Here is a 19,744-nt window from a genome sequence, read left to right as displayed (position 1 = left end):
TTGGGGGAGTCAGTAGAGTCTGTATGTTGGGGTGGGGGTGGATTCTGGGCGGAGGGAAGAGCTTATGCAAAGGCCAGTGTATCTGAGGAACTCCAAGGAAAATAGCTTGGAATCCAGCATAACTGTCCAATTACTTGTGTCTTCCTTTATTGCATCAGCTGATTAAGAATGCCTACCACCTAATACACATTAAACTAATCTGCTTTTAATGAAATGTTGAATGCTTTTTGTGGTTGTGTTTTTATCGTGCAGCTTCACCAAACTTATTTTTTTGGCACTAGAAATTCTCTTTGTTGATCATTTTTGAGGTGTATATCATCTGTTTTTTTTTTTTTTTTAAAGGTGGTACTTTTCCATTTCCTCTGCTTATTATGACTCTTACTGTTTTTCCTTCTGTGAAAACTATTACAAACATTTCTCCTGCTACATTAAGTAGGGTAGTGTCTAAGGCATCCTTCCTGTTGCTTTTTTAAAGGAATGTAGATGTTGATTTTTGGCTTTCACTGTATTGTGTTTTTTATTATATTTAAAAAGGCCTTTTTATAGCTTTAAGGTTTGTTTTTTTTAAATCAGGAATAGCAATGGGTTTTAATCAGTATAAATTTTCACAGCTTTCTATTTCTTCCTTCTCATTAGGTCTATCTGCTAACACTTCTCAGTACTACCCATCTGCTTGCCTAGAAGAAATCTTCTCTAAGTCACACAGTTATGGCATCCTCTGTTCAGACAGCCTAAACCTGCTGGAAGCCAAGGTCTGAGGAGCTCCTTGGTGGAGAATGTACAGGAGGCTTTGTACTTGGACTTGTCACATGCATTTTAGCTCCACGAGGCTGTTTTTCATATTTCCTCGTCCTTGTTGAAATTGGAGATCATTATAAATGACAGAGAGGTGATTCTCAGATGAGTGAGGTCCTATTGCATTAGTCAGAGTCCCTGACAGTGTTTGGTAAATGGACGAGAATGAGTGATGGACTTTAACTGCGAGCTGTGAGGGAGCTGTTAACTTCTCCACATTTCCGTAGTTTATAATGACAGTAAACACCTCATCCCATAACTGCTTGACCTTCCCCAGAAAGAACCACTGACTCTTAGAGGGAGTAAAATCATTTGCTACAGCCCCCCAAAAATAGTTTGTGACTCATTTTGTGGTTTTGAGAGACAGAAAATACAACTTTCAACTTAACCTGATTTTAGATATTTAGAGAACATACATGTTTTAAAAAATCAATATAGAGAAAGTCTTCACTATCTGGAATTACCAAGTTGAAAGGGAAGTGAAATTCATCATAAAGCAAAAAAGGGAAAAAGAATCAGTAAAGTAGACACCATCAGACATCCAAACTAAACAACTCCTCATTCTTGTTTATGGTCCATGTTTTCCCTCTCTGTGCCTCTGCTCAAGGGGTGCCTTCTGCCTGGAATGCTTTTCTGTCCATCCGTCCATCCATGCACCCGCCCACCCATCCAATCAGCAGTAGTTACTGTGCTAGGATCTGGGCCGTGAAGGTATACACTCAACATCTTTCAAATGTCACCTCTTCCAAGTAGCAAATGCTTCCCTGATTCCCTGTCCCCTACCCCACCAAGTTCAAGCTGCTCTCCCCATCTCTGAGTGCCCATAAGAGTTCATGACTTCTCTTTTATTTATTTATTTATTTATTTATTTATTTATTTATTTATTTATTTTCTTTATTGATTTTAGTGAGAGAGGAAGGGAGAGGGAGAGAGAGATAAAAACGTCGATAAGAGAGAACATCAACTGGCCGTATCCTGCATGCCCCCCACTGGGGACTTGGCCCACAACCTGGGCATGTGCCCTGACTGGGAATCGAACCAGCAACCTGCTGGTACATGGGTTGACGCTCAATCACTGAGCCACACCAGGTGGGCCATGACTTCTCTTTTAGAGCATGGTGCTACTTAGTGTTTTATCTCCTGGTGTTCGTGTCTTATCTCTGTCCAAGGAGAGTTGTCCGCTCAGCTCTGCATCTCCCTCCTCCAGGATGCCTAGGGCTGACCTGGTTTGTAGCCACCATTTAGAACCCTCTGTCTCTCTTTTTTACATACTCTTTCTCTTCCAGGGCTAAAGTTACTGCAGCTGATGGGCACCCTGGGATCCCAGCCCAGACCTTCACCCCTGTGAAACACACAGTAAAAATAGATAAAGATGCCCTCCTGCAGGACTATGGATTTCACATTTCTGAGAGCCTTCCGCTCACAGTGGTGGCTGTCACACCAGGTAGGCTGACTGGGAAACTGGAAAGGAGTTTGGCTTCCTGGGGGGAAATAGCCCTGGCTCTCTTCCCTTCTCTGTCCTGTAACATAATGCAGAAAATGCTGCCCCAGGAAGTTAGAAAGGGCATACCTAATTCTGGCTCAATGCTGACCTAATTCTCTCTTGGGCTTTTGCACCTTCCTCTGGTTCTGGGAAGGAGGGAGCATCAAGTACACTTGCTGATCTGAACCCCAGCCTCCCGCGGGCCTCAGGCAGGGCTCTGCCTGCCCTGGGCTCCCTGGTCAATTTCAGGGGCAGTGACAGTATTTGGATCAGCCAGCACTCCTCTTTGAACACTGCATGCTCCAAGCTGGGGACAGTTTCTGGTCAGACAGTAATAGAAATTATTGATTTGTTTTCACTTGTGTCTGTAAAATAGAGGCTGTATGAAGGTGAAGAGGAGCCAGCGGGAAATGTCCAATATTTTTTTTCATACTGCAGCAATGCACTGATGTTAGATCTGGCACTAGTTAAAGTCTATTCATTTCGGTTTGTACACACACAGTTCAGAAATGACTGCGGTATTCACTGGCCAGCTCTCTTAATTCCAGGAGTTCGGATAGTTGTCTTTCCTAGGACAGTTTCCTAACATCCCTTGAAGGTGATGGATGGTAGGTACATCATCCATGATTTGTAAACAGGAAAACTGAGATCTAGTGAGCCCGAGGCTATCTGGGGGATTGGGTTAGGAGAGCGATGCAGTGTCCTGGGGACTGGATTGAGCTGCCATTCAGGTGTGCAGTGTGGGCCCTCCTGGGGTGAGCACCAGTTACTTCTTTTCTGTCCAACAGGAGGCTGTGCTCATGGCAAGCTTTTCCCTGGTGATCAGATCCTCCAAGTGAACAACGACCCAGCTGAAGACCTCTCCTATGAACGAGTAGTGGATATTCTGAGGTACGACTTGTCTTCCATCATCCATCATCACAGAGTAGCATGGAGCAGAGAGGGGTGACAGGGATGATATCCCATGATTTTAGTAGGGTCCCATGTCCTTTAGAACAGCAAGACAGCTTCATTTTAGAATTCCATCTTGGTTACTATCTATTCTCTTTTATCTGCTGACAGAAGCAATTGAGAGGCACAGGATGCTGTATTTATCAAACCCCCCACTATGGCCAAGACAGTGTGTTAGGCACTTTGGGGGATGTAATTATGGATAATACATGGGACCTACCCTTTTAAGTATTCATAGGTTATTGTAATATATGCCAGAGATTGGACTAAGTTGATCCTTAATCTCTTGGTTCTCCTTTAACCCTTTGGATGTCTCTTCCTAAATGTCCTTGCAGATCCAGCCTGGTTAGTGTATATGTAGTTCCACTGATATGGCACCTGCCACCTTCTACTTGGTGTCATTGCGATTTGTGTAAATGCCTCACTTTCTGCCTGGACACCATCTCCTCAAGACCAGGCACACAGTGGGCGCTCAGTAGAACCAGTGGATATGGTTGGCACAAAGTGTTTTGATATAGCAACCTAAAACATCTGTGTCAGTGCTATGTTTTCTCTTAAAACACTTTTTTTGACATAAACCTAGCTAGTGGTCACAGCAACTGGATGAATTTTCCATCATACAGAATAAACTAAGGCTGTGTGACTTCATTCAGTGGCCGTAGGCACAGACTAGATGGTAGAGGCAGGTATCTGAAGACCCCCTCAAGTTAGAAGGGCCCCTCTGGGACAGCCTAAACTCCTTTGCAGGTCACAGCTTTCCTCGGTGTCCTTTTCAGTTTTCCTGAGCCAAAGAGGCTGAAGAGAGAGAAGCTACTTTGTAATTTTGCCAGTTTTTTTACCCTAACACACACACCCCCCCCAACATCACCCAGAATGATGAAAAGTTTTTGTTTGTTTTTGTTTCAGGGAAGCTGAAGATTCTCTTTCAATAACAGTTGTTCGCTGCACGTCGGTAAATCTCTTTCTATGTCCTGTGTGTTAGTTTCACCCTTCTCAACCCCAAGACCCCACCCTCCCATGTGGGATATTCTTCAGATGATAAACAGGGAAGGCAAAGGACAGAGGGGACAGCTGCCAGGCAGTCAACGTCTGAATGCACCAGTGTTGTGGAGGAAATAGATGAGGACCCAGGCTTCAGTGGCCCGTGGTCCAGCTAAAGAGACAGACCTGTGATTAGGCAGACTGGGACGAGGAAAAGGGCCCAAACGAGGGGTCTCAAGACAGACTGGAGTGGTTTGACTTGGGCAAGTCATTTTGTTTCAGTTCTAACTTTTGTAGAACAGTGGTGACAATAACTGCTGTGTCTCTCTAATGGGTTGTTATGAAGAGCAGACGAGGTATTGGATGTGGACGTATTTTATCTGCTCTGAGGTTCAGCACAAGGCCAGGTGTGGCATAGAAGATGCACAGGGAGGAAATGGCAATCCTAAACCCCAAGGGGCTTTATATGTGATACAGGGGAGAGTATATAACAAATATAAGGAAAACTACCAAGGAGGAAAGGTTGAAATAAAATTCTCATTCTGAGAGCCTTGAATACATACCTCTTAGCTTTGGCCAAATAAAGACAAAAAATAAATAGGAGCATAGAGAATTTTAATAATGCACTTAATCTAATCTAATTGACCACATACCAGGCTACCAAAAAACAAAAACAAAAACTCAACAAATTCCCCAAAATAAGAAACTGTCAAGGTCTCTTTTTCTAGAATAAGTAAAATAGAAATTAATACCTAACAAAAACTAAAACCATCAACCCATTTGGAAATAAAAATGCTATATCTTATGTAAAGATGGAGTCAAGTAGAAAAGCAAAACTACCATTATAGACTAGTTAGAAAATAATTAAAAATTAGATCTCACCCTGTCCTGTTTGGCTTAGCAGTTAGAGCATCAGCCCATGGACCAAAGGGTCTCGGGTTGATTCCGGTGCCTTTACCTGGGTTGCAGGTTTGATCCCGGCCCTGGTTGGGGTTGTGCAGGGGGCAACCAATCTATGTGTCCCTCTTCATCAATGTTTCTCTTTCTTCCTCCCCCACTCCCTACCATTCTCTCTAAAATCAGTGGAAAAATATCCTCGGGTGAGGATTAACAAACAAACAAAATCAGATCTCTATTTTCTTAAAATTTATGTGCAACTGAAACTATACTCAGAGTAAAATTAATAGTCTTAAATGATTTTATTTAATAAGGAAATAGGTCAAGTAAATATCAGTGAAAGAAGTTGGAAGCAAAGACCAATGAAACAAATATAAAGCAGAATAAAGAAAATAATAAAAATTAAAATCTAAAGGATGATTTGGAAAACAGAAAAATGGCCAAGTTAATAAATAAATCTAAGGGCTAGTTCTTTAAGGAAGAATGTAAGAAAATAGGAAAAGTTAAGGGAAAAGAAATATGTGGGCCCTATGTGAAGGAAACTAGACTATTACAGAAGGATGTTAAAAAGTTTTTTCCTATAAAAAGAGATACATAACACATTCCTTGATGGGAAGACTACTATTAATACATTGGCATTTCTCATATTAATGTACTGTATACTGAAAGCTAATTATTATAAATGGCTGTGCAGGTATTAATTTTTTTTTTTTATTTAGCTGATTATTATCACAATGGAGAACATCTGAATCTTAATTAGGTGATTATTTTTCTTCTCTATTTCCAAGAAGTGAAAGCAAAGGATAACCCTTGTTAAGTAAGGAGAGAGGGAAACAGCATATAGCTGCATCCTTTAAAAAATGAAAAGTATAGGAGAGGAAAACATGTTCCAGCACCATTCCTGAAATTTCTACAAGGGTCCCCAAAAGAGGGGAGTGTGAGCACTGTGCCCTGGAGGTCCTGCAGGGAGGACTGAAATCAGCCTAGTTGATGGCCCTCAGTGCCTCCCCAAAATGCCCTGAACATAGTCTAGTCCACTCCTCTCACCAGAAGTTTATGATCATAAGACAAATGATCCCATGTCTTGCTTCAGCAAGGAATGCTCATCTTTGCCAGAGTAGATTCTTGGAGCCCTCAAATGACTTGAAATAGATTAGGAATTATAATTCTCTAAGGCATAGAATTTTCGGGGTGGGGGGAAATGTTTTTGTTTAATTGTGTAGTCTGCATTTATATTAATTATATATTGTTATAATATTAATACTGATATTTAATGCCTGATTTAATTTTTAACAAAGGAAAATCCTACAAGACAGATATAGTTGTAAACCCCTTTTACAGATGAGAACACTATGGCCTCACACGCCCATGGTCTCACATCAAGAAATTAGTGGAGCTGTGTTATTCTCCAGGTAGTTAGACTCTAGAACCCATACTCATTAGCATTATGCTATTCTACCTCTGAAAACCCTACTGTCTTCATGAAATGACATTGGGTCAATCCAGGGCAGGGTGGCGGGGGAAATTGCATAAAGATAAAGAAATATTTTCCAACTTGTCCTTTTCAGTTCCCTTTTAAGCATTAACTCTTAGTTCTGCAAAAATATACACAGAGTTTTTGTTTTGTTTTGTTTTTTAAATTTCTTTCTTTATTAATTTTGAGAGAGAAAGGAAGGGAGAGGGAGAGAGAGATAGAAACATTGATGAGAGAGAACATCAATTGGCCACCTCCTGCATGCCCCCACTGAGATTGGGCCCACAACCTAGGCATGTGCCCTGACTGGGAATAGAACCGGCAACCTCTTGGTGCATGAGTCGATGCTCAACCACTGAGCCACACCAGCCAGGCCAGAGAGAGTTTTTATCAGCCTAAGTCTGCTGCTCTCTGATGAATTAATTTTGAACTCAGGGAGAACTTAGATGTTCTAGAATAATAGGTAACTCATATCCTTAAAACTGTCTCTTTTTAACATCAGATGGCTCAAGTAGGTGGTTTTAGATGCCAGGGTACACAGGTAGCAGAGCTGACACTGAGGTGTAAAAGTGTAGGAGCTGCAGGTGGGGCCTGTAGATTGGGCATTTTCATGACAGAGAGAGTATTTATTTTTTCAAAGTAGCTAGTTGCGTGGTTGGATGGTTCTACATGGAAGAGACGCCCTTCTTCCCCGTGTCTCCTACCAACTAGTCCCAGTTCAGAACAAGTCAACCTTGTATGTAATAGCTCTTCAAAGATTTGAAAGTGTGGCCCTCTCTTCTCCAATTCTTCACTATATTGTATGTTTCTCTGAATTCTCACTTCTCTGATAACTTTCTGGACAGATTCCAGTTTTGTGGTGACCCCTTTAAATGATGGCACCCAGAAAGGGATATCATGCCATCTATGGTCAACCTTTATGAGTACCACAGAGAACAGAGAATGAAGTTCCAACATGTACCACTAGTGAAGCCCAAGACTGGGTTAACATTTTAACAGGCCCAGTCATACTTTTGGCTTGGGTGAAACTTGTGGTTGACCAAAAACTGAGCTGCTTTTCAAATGAATAGCTTCTCAACCAGCCCCGCTGACCCCCGACCCCCACCATCGTATGCTATGCAATTGATTTTTTGATCCTCAGTACCACAGTTGCATTAATTGCATTGATTTGGCCCAATGTTCTGGCATGCTGAGATTTGACAGTCAGGGAATTGTGGCTTATTTGTACAATCATCAGCTATTCTGCCTTCCTGTCAAGGAACCTCTTCCCAAGTCTCCTCTCCTTTTTCCATTAGCCAGCAGTTGTTTTTCTTTAGCTTGATCCAGCTCTGGGCCTGACTTCTGCAGGACTGTTTTCCCTAGGGTGAGAGATAATAGCAGCTGCCTCAACAGATTCTTCTTCTCTCTGCATCTCCCCTTCTTCTGCCCCTGATTTCCTATTTCTTTGAGTCTTTAGAGTGGTGGTGGTTGTACCTGTTGCTTTGACCCCTCACTTTATTCTGTTCCCTTCAGCTCTTGAGAGCCCTGCCCCCCTACATCCTCTTATGTTTGTACTCGGTAGTTGCCTGGCCTCTGACCCATACCTGCCCCTGGTCCTCAAGTTTCCATTATTCTCTTTTTAGATTTCCAGTTCCTTTACCTTTCCTTCCAATTATTTGCTGCCTGAGTTCTCATGACACCTTGCAGCTCCATGTCATTCACAGGTTTGATAAGTCCCATTTCTCTGACTTCATCCAAAGTGTGGCTAAACATCATTGATGAAGATTGCGCCAAAGGGAGCCTGAGTTGCTTAGTTAGAAATCAGGACAATTTTGAGTATAGGTCAACTAGTTTTGAATTCACCTAATGGCTCTGCATCTGGCCTTCTCCACAGGGGGATTATAGGAGACCTTATCAAATATTTTGCAAGAATGAAGGAATACTACCATACCCACAGGACCCTGGCCTACTAATCTGGAATCCTATCTTCGAAAGAAACATGAACTTGGTTAGCTCTGACTTGTTTTTGGTAACTCCATATTGGTTATTAGTGATCAACGTCTGAAAGCTCTCTGACCATCTCTTGTCTTGGGTTTTGCCAGGAATTAATGACAAGCTTACTAATATGTGTTTTCTTGAATCTTCTGTATTCATTTTCTGGAAAACTTGATAATTAATCATCTTTAGTCTCTTAATATTTCTTCCATTCTCTGTTCTATGGGTGATGCCAACTGATACATACAATAAGTCCATCAGCCTCATATATTCACTGCTATAGGAGTCTTGAATACATTCAAAGTAGTCTCATTACTAATTTAGGGTTATAACTTTTCTCTTTCCTTTATTCCTTCTATCTCTTCTGGTTGGAAAACTATTCTGTTTGGAAAAAAACAATAGCAAATAGAGGTTAATTTCTGTAGTTAAGGGTGTACCTCTTCTCTGGGAACATCACTATTCCCCCACTCCTCTACAACACTTTTTTTTTTTTTAAAGCAAACTATGTATTGAGATACTGAATCATAGTCATGAGTCCTGTCACACCAAGGTTCTACTTACCATAAGATCCTATTTATCTTCCTGCATTAAAATTTCAGGGCCACACTTTCAAGTCATAAACACTGTTTCCAGCAGTTTCCATGATTGCTGTTCCATATCTTTTCCCTCAGCTACACAGAACTCCATCTCAGGACTCTTACCATGTAAACATTCTAGAGGCCGCCCTAAAAATCTTTACAGGTTAAGGAAACAGGATGTCAGGCCAGGAAATAGCATATCAGGATTTCACCCAAGAAGAATACATCCTATTGGTTTAGATCATGTAAGTTGCTCTTCATTGAGTATCACAGTTAAGCCTCACATGGTCTAGGCCAACGGCTTCACCACATACTCATACCAACCTGTGATGCCTCTTTTTACCTCTGGGGAGAAGAGGTACCACCCAAAAGATGAGAAAAGAGGGGCCAAGGATAAATCACAGGGGTGAGAATTTCAGGGAACTCTAGAGGTGTTCTTGTCCAACTCCCTACATTATGCTGGTAGGAAGACTGAAGACCATAGAGGGTCAGTGACTTGGCCAAAGTCACACAGATTTATTTTGTTTTACACACACACACGCACACTCACACCAAATTGGTTTTCTTTCATAAGAATTTGTGTTTGAGGTAGTTCTCACAACTGTTGAGTAGCAGAACTTGGGTTGGAATTGAGGTCTCCTTATTCACAGGCCAGTTGTCTTTATCTTCATCATACCACAATCATGTTGTCACAGTATTGAATCTTTGACAGTTCTCAGACACATAAGAATATTGTGTGTGTTGGGATCCCTAGATTTTATGAAAAGAGATCTTTAATGGGATGTTGTCCTTCTCTGTGGGTATTAATTGAATCCTTAACAGTTGTCAGAGTTTTTGCTTTTGTGTTTAAGAGTGAGCAGATGTTCATGGCTTTTATGAAAGTCCTGTTCTAAAATGTGTCATGTTAATGTTTTGCAGGGAGTCCCCAAGTCATCCTTCCTGACCGAGGAGAAGAGAGCCAGGCTGAAGACCAACCCTGTGAAGGTGCACTTTGCTGAGGAGGTGCTCGTCAGTGCACACAGCCAGGTGCGTCTCTGGTCAAGGCATGGAAATGGCTCTTCATGAAGCCGGTGAGCTGCCTCCTGGCGCACAGCTGCCTGAGACTCTGGAATCCCATGGCATGGAGATGATGCAGAGGAGGTGCAGTGGGTTTGCTAGAGGCTCTGTGCACCCCCACTAAGGTGCAAGCCATCATGGATAGAAGTGGGGGCTCTGGGAGGGGGCCAGGGAGAGAAGCACTGGGTGTGGCTCTCTGTCATTCTGTGACGTCATTGTCCTGGGCATGAAATTCAACAGATTCCAACTGTTAAGTTCTCATTTTTAATCTAAACTAAGTATTCCCTCTGAAAGTGATACACTGATGGCAGAGATAGCTTTTTTTTTTTTTAAGAGCCCATCTATTGAACTTCTATCATGTGAACCTAAATTTTTTGTGTACATAATCATTAGTCATCACAGTACCCTGCCAGAGAGGTTTCCTTGTTTTATTTTGTTTTGTTTTAATACCCTGACCAGGAATCGAACTGGTGACCTCTTAGTGCATGGGTTGATGCTCAACCATTGAACCATGCTGGTTGGGCTCTGCCAGGGAGACATTTTAACAAAAGAGGAGCAGAGGCTTAAAGAGGTTAAGAGAATTTACCTCTGAGATCACATAGCAAGAAAATACGGGAGCCCGGGCCTCTGTGAATTCAGATTTATTTTGTTTTCCACCATGACATGCTGTTTAGTCCTCTGGTATGAGGAGATCCAGGGTTGGGGGTTCAGAAAATATTGGCCAGAGTTTGATGTTTTTAATATGGACTGTTGGATAAATGATTCATTTATTCATAATTCACACATTTCCCCATCAATGGTCTGTAACTTTTGCCATTCTGAATTCAGCAATCTATTAAAATTTGAAATTTCCAGGTCAGAGCTATCCTTATCTGGTCTTCTCACATAGAGACCAGCAAATGGGGAGTCCTGGCCCTTTAAACAGAGGATCCAGATTATCAGACTGACATGTGCAGAGCCCTATTTTCTACATGTCCTGCTATGTAACAGACCACACCTTCGCTCGACCTGAGGGTGAAAGGTGGACTTGTTCAGGAAGGGTCCCGTGGGAGGCCTAATGCATTAATCAGAAAAGACCTGAGATCCCATCACTCAGCAATATTCGAGTTTCTGTGTCCACATTTGTGAAAATGGATTGAACCTCTTTCTCAAATTAAATTCCTTCTCAAATTCAATGTGTGTTTTTAAGAATAGTACGCAGTGATGAGAAGGAGTTAGAACCCGCTAACAAGACTGGTTCTAGCTTGGATTTTGGTGAATCTAGAACCTTCTGCTGGTTCTGGAGGACACCAGCCCCAAGGGTGCTCCTTTTTTTTTTTTTTTTTTTTGTTAATCCTCACCCGAGTATATTTTTCCATTATTAGAGAGCAAAAGGGAGAGAGAGAAAAAAAACATTGATATGAGACAAACCCATCAATTGGTTGCCTCCCACATGACCCCGACCAGAGCTGGGGATCAAATCACAACTGAGGTACATGCCCTTGACCAAATTGAACCTGTGACCCTTTGGTCCATGGGCTGATGCTCTAACCGCTGAGCCAAACCAGCCAGGGCCCAAGGGTGCTCTTTATTTGCACTAAACACTCAGAGGTCACTTGTTATGCGAGCTGGCCCTGGGGGGGTTCTCTAAACCTAAAGGCAATGTTTCCCTGCCTTGCTCCACCTCAGGAATTCTGGCATTAGATCACCAAACACAACAGACCAGGCCTCTGCCTCCTTCCCAAAAAGCCCTCCAGGAGTGGCAGAGTCCCTCAGGAGAGCCTGTGAGTATGGGGTGATGGTTGGGACGAGTGAAGGCGGAGAGCAGCCCTCTGTCCTTCGATGATGGTCCCTACAGTGGATACAGCGGTAAAATGGGTGGGGCGGGGGGCTCTGAAGGGTGTCACTCCAACCTCACCAAGCACAGTTTGGGAAGTGTACATGCTTATCATCTGATTGCTAAACTGCATTCCCACCCTGGCTGGTGTTGCTCTGTGGTTAGAGTGTCGGCCTGCACACTGAAGAGTTGTGGGTTCGATTCCCAGTCAAGGGCATGTACCTGGATTGCAGGTTCCATACCCAGCCCTCTTGGGTGCATGCAAGAAGCAACCAATCATTGTGTCTCTCTCACATGAATGTTTCTCTGTCTCTCTCTCCCTCCCTTCCACTCTCTCTAAAAATCAATGGAAAAAATATCCTTAGGAGAGGATTAACAATCAGCCAATCAATAAAAAAATAAAATAAACTATACCCCCTAAGAATGGCAACTAGCCTTGAGATATCAGGTGATGCTTATGAGACATTATATAGGCTGGTGCAGTGCTGTCCGTGTGCTCCACCGTCTCTCATGTCTCACAGCTCTAGTGGCTGTCCCTTGAGCAAAGCCCACCTGTCTCTGTGGCATGGGCCTCGTCTGTTGGAGAAATCTCCAGATGCCAAGAATGAACCCGCGGCATGATGAGGAGGTGAGGGAGGATCCTGCTTTCCGCACCAGGCAGGGTCGGGGAAGCTGCGGATTGTCGCACCCAGAGGCAGGAAGGGCTAGTTTCAATGCTACCCTTGTGTTTTCCAGGGAAATTCTCTGTTGTGTATGCCCAACGTGCTCAAGCTGTACTTGGAGAATGGACAGACCAAAGCTTTCAAGTTTGAGGCAGACACAACTGTGAAGGTATCAAGAGTGAACCTGAATCTCTTCCCCAGTGAGAATTTGCTGGCTCCTAGGGCCCCTGGCATCGTGCCCTGCAGCTGCCTTGGTGGTCTCAACACCACAGTCTGAGCACCTGCAATAAGCCAAGCACTGTGTTATCTCCTTTGGTTGCACAACCACCCAGCAAGATTTTATCAGCATCTTTCAGGAGAGGAAATCAGGATTCAGAGAGGTGAAGTGATTTGCTTTCACCTCTAACCACGGGGCTCCCTGCCTCTTGTATGTCACCCCACCTGCTACCCAAAAGACTAAAGCAGCTAAAAACCTGCGGAGGTGTCAGGGCAGGCCCAGGCCTCTGCATGATCTGCTCTGAGTTTAAATCAGTTTCACTTATATTTAACAAGTTCCCCCTACACACTGCTCTGGGCAAGGGGTGGGGTAGAGAGCGAGGTAAAGGGTGGACAGTGTCTTCCAGGAGCTTACAGCCTACTTGAGGGAGGATGAACATTCAAGGAGCTCCCAGTCATCGAGGGCAGGATGAAATAAGGGCTGTAAAGAGAGGGACAAGGAAGTGCTCTGTGTAGGGGAAGAGCATCATCTGCTCCATCCCTTCAGGATCTCGGCTGAGCTTTGAAGGGCAACTAAGAATTCAACAAGGGCAGGTGGGAACCGGGCTGTTGGGAGTGCACATCCATCTCAGGGAGTCATGAACTAATGCAGAGAGCCAGTCAGACAGGCATTGCCCAGGGAGTCGTGAACCATCAGCAGGACTGAGCACTGGCCATTTCCTGTGGGAGGATTGGGAGGGGCCTCGAGGGACAGGCAACAGAGTTTGGATTGTATCCACAGACAGTAAGGGATGGCACTCTAGTTTCTGAAGAAAGGAGTAAATAGTATTAGAGTGAGGCTTCAGGGAAGAAGCAAACAAAGGAGTTGTTCAAACATTGAAAACTGTATAAGGGTAAAACACTGAGCCCAGCTCTTCTGATGCTGGGGGAAGAACAGATTCAGGTGGGCCAATATGGTTATAGGTAATAGACTGTAGCTAAGACACATATGCACACACACATTGATATACATGTGCATGCACTTGTGTATACATGTGCACACACATCGCATGCACATACTCAATGCATGCACCAGTACATGCACACAGGCGGTGTTCCTCTCTGGCACCTTCCTGTGGCCATTCCTAGAGCTGCTTCAAGTGCCCTATCACACTCGTACCTTAGCGTGACTTAGAAGAAGACGGAGAAAGCCTGACAGTGAACCTAGGAAGCCCAAGCCCGGAGGAGCAAAAGGAGGGAAGAACAGATCCATTAAGTGTTGACTACCAGTCACTGGGCACTTCCTTGTGTACTAGCTCCTTTAATGCTCCCAGTAACCTTGCAAAATGATAAGTGTTACCCTCGCTTCGCAGATGAGAACACAGGCCCAGGATATCCAAAACTTGTCAAGGTCAGGTAGCTCACAACTGGCTTCAAATTTGGTCTGTTCTGAACCCTACACTGGAGCTTGCTACGCTGCCATTCTGCATAAAAGGGAAATTTTGTAAATGAATTAGACAAGGTTTCTACTTCTGTTATCTTTAATCAAAGTGCATTGGAATGGAAGGGGTGATTTGTTTACAGTGGATTCCCCCTTTGGTGGCCAAAAAACTTGGAGGTGATTTATAATAAATGCCTACACCACAGAGGAATTAAACCCAAGAAGATAGAGATGGGGAAATGAGCTAGGGATGAGTTGGTATAATGCTGGTTTATCTTACTGATCTGTAGTGGTGAAATTTTTTAAAGCGTATATTTTAGCTCTATGACGGGGGGTTGGGGGGTGGCTATAAACAACCACTATGTGTAAAAAAGGAACAATCAGTCCATCCATCAGTAACTTCTCTTCCTTGTTTCCTTACCAAGGGAAGCAAAGTTCTTACATTAGAAAACCCTCTTTCTCTGGAAACGAATGCAAAATAATATTGAATGTGAACTGTAATTGAAAAATAAATTAAAAATTAAAAAATGAAACCAAACAAATTCTAATGTAAAAAAAAAGAAAGAAAACCCTCTTTCTCTAAATCAAGGAAAATAATATGTCCTTAGCCCAGCAAACATTTACTGACAGTTTTCGTGTGTCAGCAAAGTTGTTGGTGATGCCAAAATAAATTACCTAGGGTGACACCCAAAGGGAGCCAGAGTCTTGGGGTGGGGCTGGGTGAAGAGATGAAGCCTAGGGATAAGTCATTATAAAACTGCGAAGGGTTCATTGTGCTCAGGACCATGGAAGCGGGGCATGAAAATGGTGTGGTTCAGGGGAGAGAGACCTTCTGGCTGGTGGCAAGGAAAGGCCTCTGGGGAGTGGTGGCCAACGAGGCCAACTTGGAACGATGGGTGGGCTTTTAACAGAATGGGCCAGGATTGGGTGTGAAGACAGCATGGGCAATGCCACCAACAAAGACCCAAATATGGGAAAGTTTGGCAAGTGTATGGGGCTTGTGAGCAGAATTCACTGGAAGAAGCAGCAGAAGATAAAGTGGGAGAGAGAGATTGGCACCTGATAATGAGAGTGTTGAATATGAAGCTAGTGAGCCATGGGGAGCTACTCACAGTTCTGGAGCAAGGAAGAGCGAGACCAGTGCCAGGCTTACACAAGTTCCACTACATTAGGGCTCAGCAAACTTTTCTGGAAAGTGCCTGATAGTAAATATTTTAGGTTTTGCAGGCGGTAGGGTCTCCGTTACAGTTCCTCAACTCTGCACTGTAGCAAATGGGCATGGCTGTGTTCCCATATAACTTTAATTACAAGCACAAGCAGCGGCCTGGATTTGACCTACTGGCTACCCTTGCTGTAGATGCAAGGAAGAGGTCAGATGGGTAGCAGGGGGGTCCTTAGGACACCACTCTATGAAGCCAGTAGAAGTGTGTGAGCTCAAGCCAAGATAAATGTGGGAGAATGGAGAGAGGGGACTGGGTCAAGAGACAGGCTCTCCATCATGGCCAGCTCACAGTCGACATTGAATTACTGTTGCCGAGTTACAGAAACAGATAGATTCTTCAGGACGTAGTCACTGGTTACTTGTGGAGGATGATGGAACAAGTGGAAAGGGTATCGAGCATTAGGAGTCATGAGGAGCAGGTAGCACCTAATGGTTTGACACTTACTAAATCTAAGTTTTAGCAGGATATCTGTAAGTCTGTGATGATAATTATTCATCAAGTGAAAGTTTATTGAGCATCACTGAGTGCCAAACTTTTTTTTAAAGAATTTTTATTGATGTTTTAAAGAGAGAAGAAGGGAGAGGGGGAGAGAGTGACGAAAGAAACATTGATGAGAGAGAAACATCAGTCTGCTGCCTCCTCCACACCTATGGGGGATTGAGCCCACAACCCAGGCATGTGCCCTGACCTGGAATCAAACCAGTGACCTTTTGGTGCACAGGACGATGCTCCAACTGGGCCACCAGCCAGGGCAACTGCCAAGCTTTGGGGATATAACGGAGCAGAAGGCAGGCCAGGTTCATAGTCTCAGGGAGTTTACCATCTAGTGGAGTGAGAGGCAATAAGCAAGAAAACAATTAGCAGCTGGCATGTATGGAACACTAGCCATCTGCCAAGTACTGTTCCAAGTGTCTTGTATGGGAAACTGATTTAATGCACACAACAACTCTATGAGATACGTGCTAATATTATTATCATTTTACAGATGAAAACACAGAGGCATAAAAAGAGTAAACTCTTTACCCCGGGACACATAGCTAGTAAGTGGTAGTCTAAGTTGTAGAACCATTTCACTTAACTTTACTATACTGTCTCTCATAAAGAACATAGCTTATGTTGAAGAAAATAATATTAAGTAGTGATGAGGGAAATAAACAGGACCCTCGGGCAGAAAATGACAGGAGCAGTCACATTTAGATCCAGTGACCAGAGAAGGCTCCTATGAAGAGACAGTAACAGCCTTGGGAACAGTGTACCAGGCAGTGGGATCAGCATGTGTGAATGCCTTGAGGCAGCAAAGACCTTGTGATGACAAAGGGCTGCTTTGTCTAGTGGCACAGTGTTAATTACTCCATCTTAGCAACTCTAAATAGGCATCATTATCCTCCATTTCTCGGGAAGAAACAAGTTCGGAGACATTGGGTGTATTTCTGAGTCACATAGCGGGTGGGGGTCTATCTGGTAAGCAGTTGAAAGTGCAGACTCCAGAGAGAAGATGAATCTGGACACCTTGAAGAGCGGCCTAAGCCCCCAGTGGGTGGCTTCAGTCTTCCAAGTAAAGCAAAATAGTCGTATGGGTGGCCCGAGGAGTGGGTGCAGGGCCATGAGGGATCATGAGAAGTGCCATGTGTGGCCTGTTGAGGTTCAGCTGCCCGAGTTGGCAGTGGATCCAATGAGCACAGGATTCTCTCTCCCCAGCTGCACCGAGGAGCAGAGAGCAGGTCAGGGAAGTCCTCCTTGTTCTGTACCTGAGCAGGAGGGCCAGCCTGCTCCTCAGGTGACCCTCATGCCTCTCTGTGTGGCAGGACATCATCCTCACAGTGAAGGAGAAGCTGTCAATCCGAAGTACAGAGTACTTTGCGCTGGTCCTGGAAGAGCTGTACAGTGTCTCACGGCTGCACCTGCTGCACGAGGAGGAACTCATCCAGCAGGTACGACCTGCTTCTGCTCCTGCTCCTGGTGAGGAGATCCAGGCTGGGCCAGCTGCATGCTTCAGCCAGGACCTTGGGGCACGGGGCTCCGCACATCTGCAGGTTTGATGCACTTTCTTATGCCAAGAAGGCACAGAATCACCCAGCCTGGGGATAACAGGACTAGAATCAGGCCTGATTTTTGTATGAGGTAGGCAGGGCCCCACTTTGCAGATGTAGAGACAGAGGCTTAGAGAGGTAAGGTGACTTACTCAAGGTAACACAGCCAGTGGAGCCCCTTCTTTTGCTTCGGGCTCTGATGACCTTTCCCTGAACCTGTTGCCTTTGAATTGTCAGGGAAGCCTTTGTTGCTATGTCTAAGCCCTTTTTTGTGACACTTTTCCCTGAGCTGTCCCTGAGAGCAAGACAGAAGACACACAGTCCCTCTGGACCACTCAATCTTTCACCAGTCAGTGATTTGTTGTACTAACTTTTTAAAGCCAAACACAGGTCAGTTCACAAACCCTTGTTGAATGTGTACTGTTACAAAGATGAGTAGGATTTCCACAACTGGAAAAGGAGAAGGGGCTTTTGAAGCAGGGCAACAGCACGAGCAAGGCTGACCTCGTGGAAGCCACTCTGAGCATCTCTCATGGCAGATGGACTCTTACCTCAGTCACCCACCTTCCAATACCACTGCTTGCAAACTTTTAAAAAATAAACTCTATTGTTCTAGCATTGGAAAAGAAAGTCATATTAAAGCCCTCAGGTAGTGGAAGTGAAAAAAAAGTAAGGTATAGAATATATATAATGTATATTATACTATTATTTGTAGGCAAGAAAGCATGTATAGAAGCATGTATGATATATATATACATAGACCGTTTCAGGAAGGGCATATAAGAAACTGGAGATTCCAGAAATTTCTTCTGGAAAGGGGAACAGGTTAATGGAGTAAGTGGGAAGCTTTGCTGTTTTGAGCCTTTTACGTTTTATACTCAAGAGAAAGTCAAGTTAGGAGGAAAGGTCTGTGCTGCCTTGGGAAGCACTAAAATTAAAATCTCTGGACTACCTTTCATTGTTTATTTTGTTTTAAGTTGTCTTGTGGAATAACTGGGAGAACAAAAGCAGCTAAGATTAACGGTGTCTTCCCTTACCCATCACAGGTGGTAGAAAGGGAAGAGTCACAAGACTGCCGCTGCCTCTTCAGGGTGTCTTTTGTTCCCAAGGACCCCCTGGACCTCCTGAAAGAAGACCCCTTGGCCTTCGAATACCTCTATCTGCAGGTGACTGGGTCTGTGCGTCCTAAAATAACAGTGGTCATTCTCAAAGATGAGATTGAGTTATTTTTTTTATTGAAACTTTGTTGACACTATTGCCATGTTCCCCATTTTCTTCCACTTTGCCCATCTCCACCCAGCCCCCACACCCTCCCACACCCCCGGCCTTCATCACACTGTAGTCTGTGTCCATGGGCTATGCATATATATGTTCTTTAGCTAATCCCTTCACCTTCCTTTATTTATTTATAATATGTTTCTATTGATTTTTTAGAGAGAGAGGAAGGGAGAAAGAGAGAAACATCGATGTGAGAGAGAAACATCGATCAGCAGTCTCCTGCATACCCCCCCGCCACTGGGTACTGAGCCCAAAACCCGGGCACATGCCCCAACCGGGAATCAAACCACGACCTCTCAGTCCATGGGACAATGCTCAATCCACTGAGCCACATGGGCCTGGCACCTTCACCTTCCTTTAACCAGTCACCCCCACCCTCCTCTCTTCTGGCACCCGCCAGTCTGTCCCATGTATCCATGCTTCTGGTTATTTTGTTCATCAGTTTATTTTGTTCATTAGATTCCACATATTAGTGAGATCATATTAGTGAGATCATTTGTCTTTCTCTGCCTGGCTTATTTCACTTAGATGGACCTGGAGATTGGGTTATTTTGAACATGAGCACAAGGCAATTAAGCAGGTCCCTGGTATGGATTATCTTTATCAGAAGGAGAATGGGCCTGAATGTCCCTTAGAATTCCTTTTTCCATCACTGAGTTGTGAGATTAGTGATATATTAATGACATTTAGGCTGTCCTCGATGTAATGATTCATTTCCTAATCCCGTTTAAGATGTTTAGAGTTACAGTTTTTATTGCTAAAAGGGGCTCGAGTGCTTCAGAGCTTTATTTTAGAAATGATGAGCCTGAGTCTTGGAAAGGTCCACGGGACAATGCTCAATTGGGTCACCCATTTAGTGGCAGAGCCAAATATGGCTTCCTTGGTCCCTGAAGCCTGTTGCTCCCCCTAC

The 19,744-nt window shown here is 43.9% G+C and overlaps 1 protein-coding gene across 1 annotated transcript in view; it reads left to right on the top strand.

Moving 5' to 3' along the window:
* FRMPD1 (FERM and PDZ domain containing 1) overlaps window positions 1–19,744 on the top strand; it is an 81,143-nt gene that overhangs the window by 49,033 nt on the left and 12,366 nt on the right. The window contains exons 3-10 of the mRNA XM_036261603.1: window positions 2,082–2,239; window positions 3,067–3,169; window positions 4,136–4,181; window positions 8,455–8,568; window positions 10,052–10,159; window positions 12,741–12,836; window positions 17,332–17,457; window positions 18,603–18,722. Of these exons, the coding sequence (XP_036117496.1) occupies window positions 2,082–2,239; window positions 3,067–3,169; window positions 4,136–4,181; window positions 8,455–8,568; window positions 10,052–10,159; window positions 12,741–12,836; window positions 17,332–17,457; window positions 18,603–18,722 (871 nt within the window). The remainder of the gene's footprint in view (window positions 1–2,081; window positions 2,240–3,066; window positions 3,170–4,135; window positions 4,182–8,454; window positions 8,569–10,051; window positions 10,160–12,740; window positions 12,837–17,331; window positions 17,458–18,602; window positions 18,723–19,744) is intronic.

The sequence above is a fragment of the Molossus molossus genome, unplaced genomic scaffold, assembly GCF_014108415.1.
Source record: "Molossus molossus isolate mMolMol1 unplaced genomic scaffold, mMolMol1.p scaffold_m16_p_14, whole genome shotgun sequence".
Taxonomy (NCBI): Eukaryota; Metazoa; Chordata; class Mammalia; order Chiroptera; family Molossidae; genus Molossus; species Molossus molossus.
This window is presented reverse-complemented; position numbering and strand designations above follow the sequence as displayed.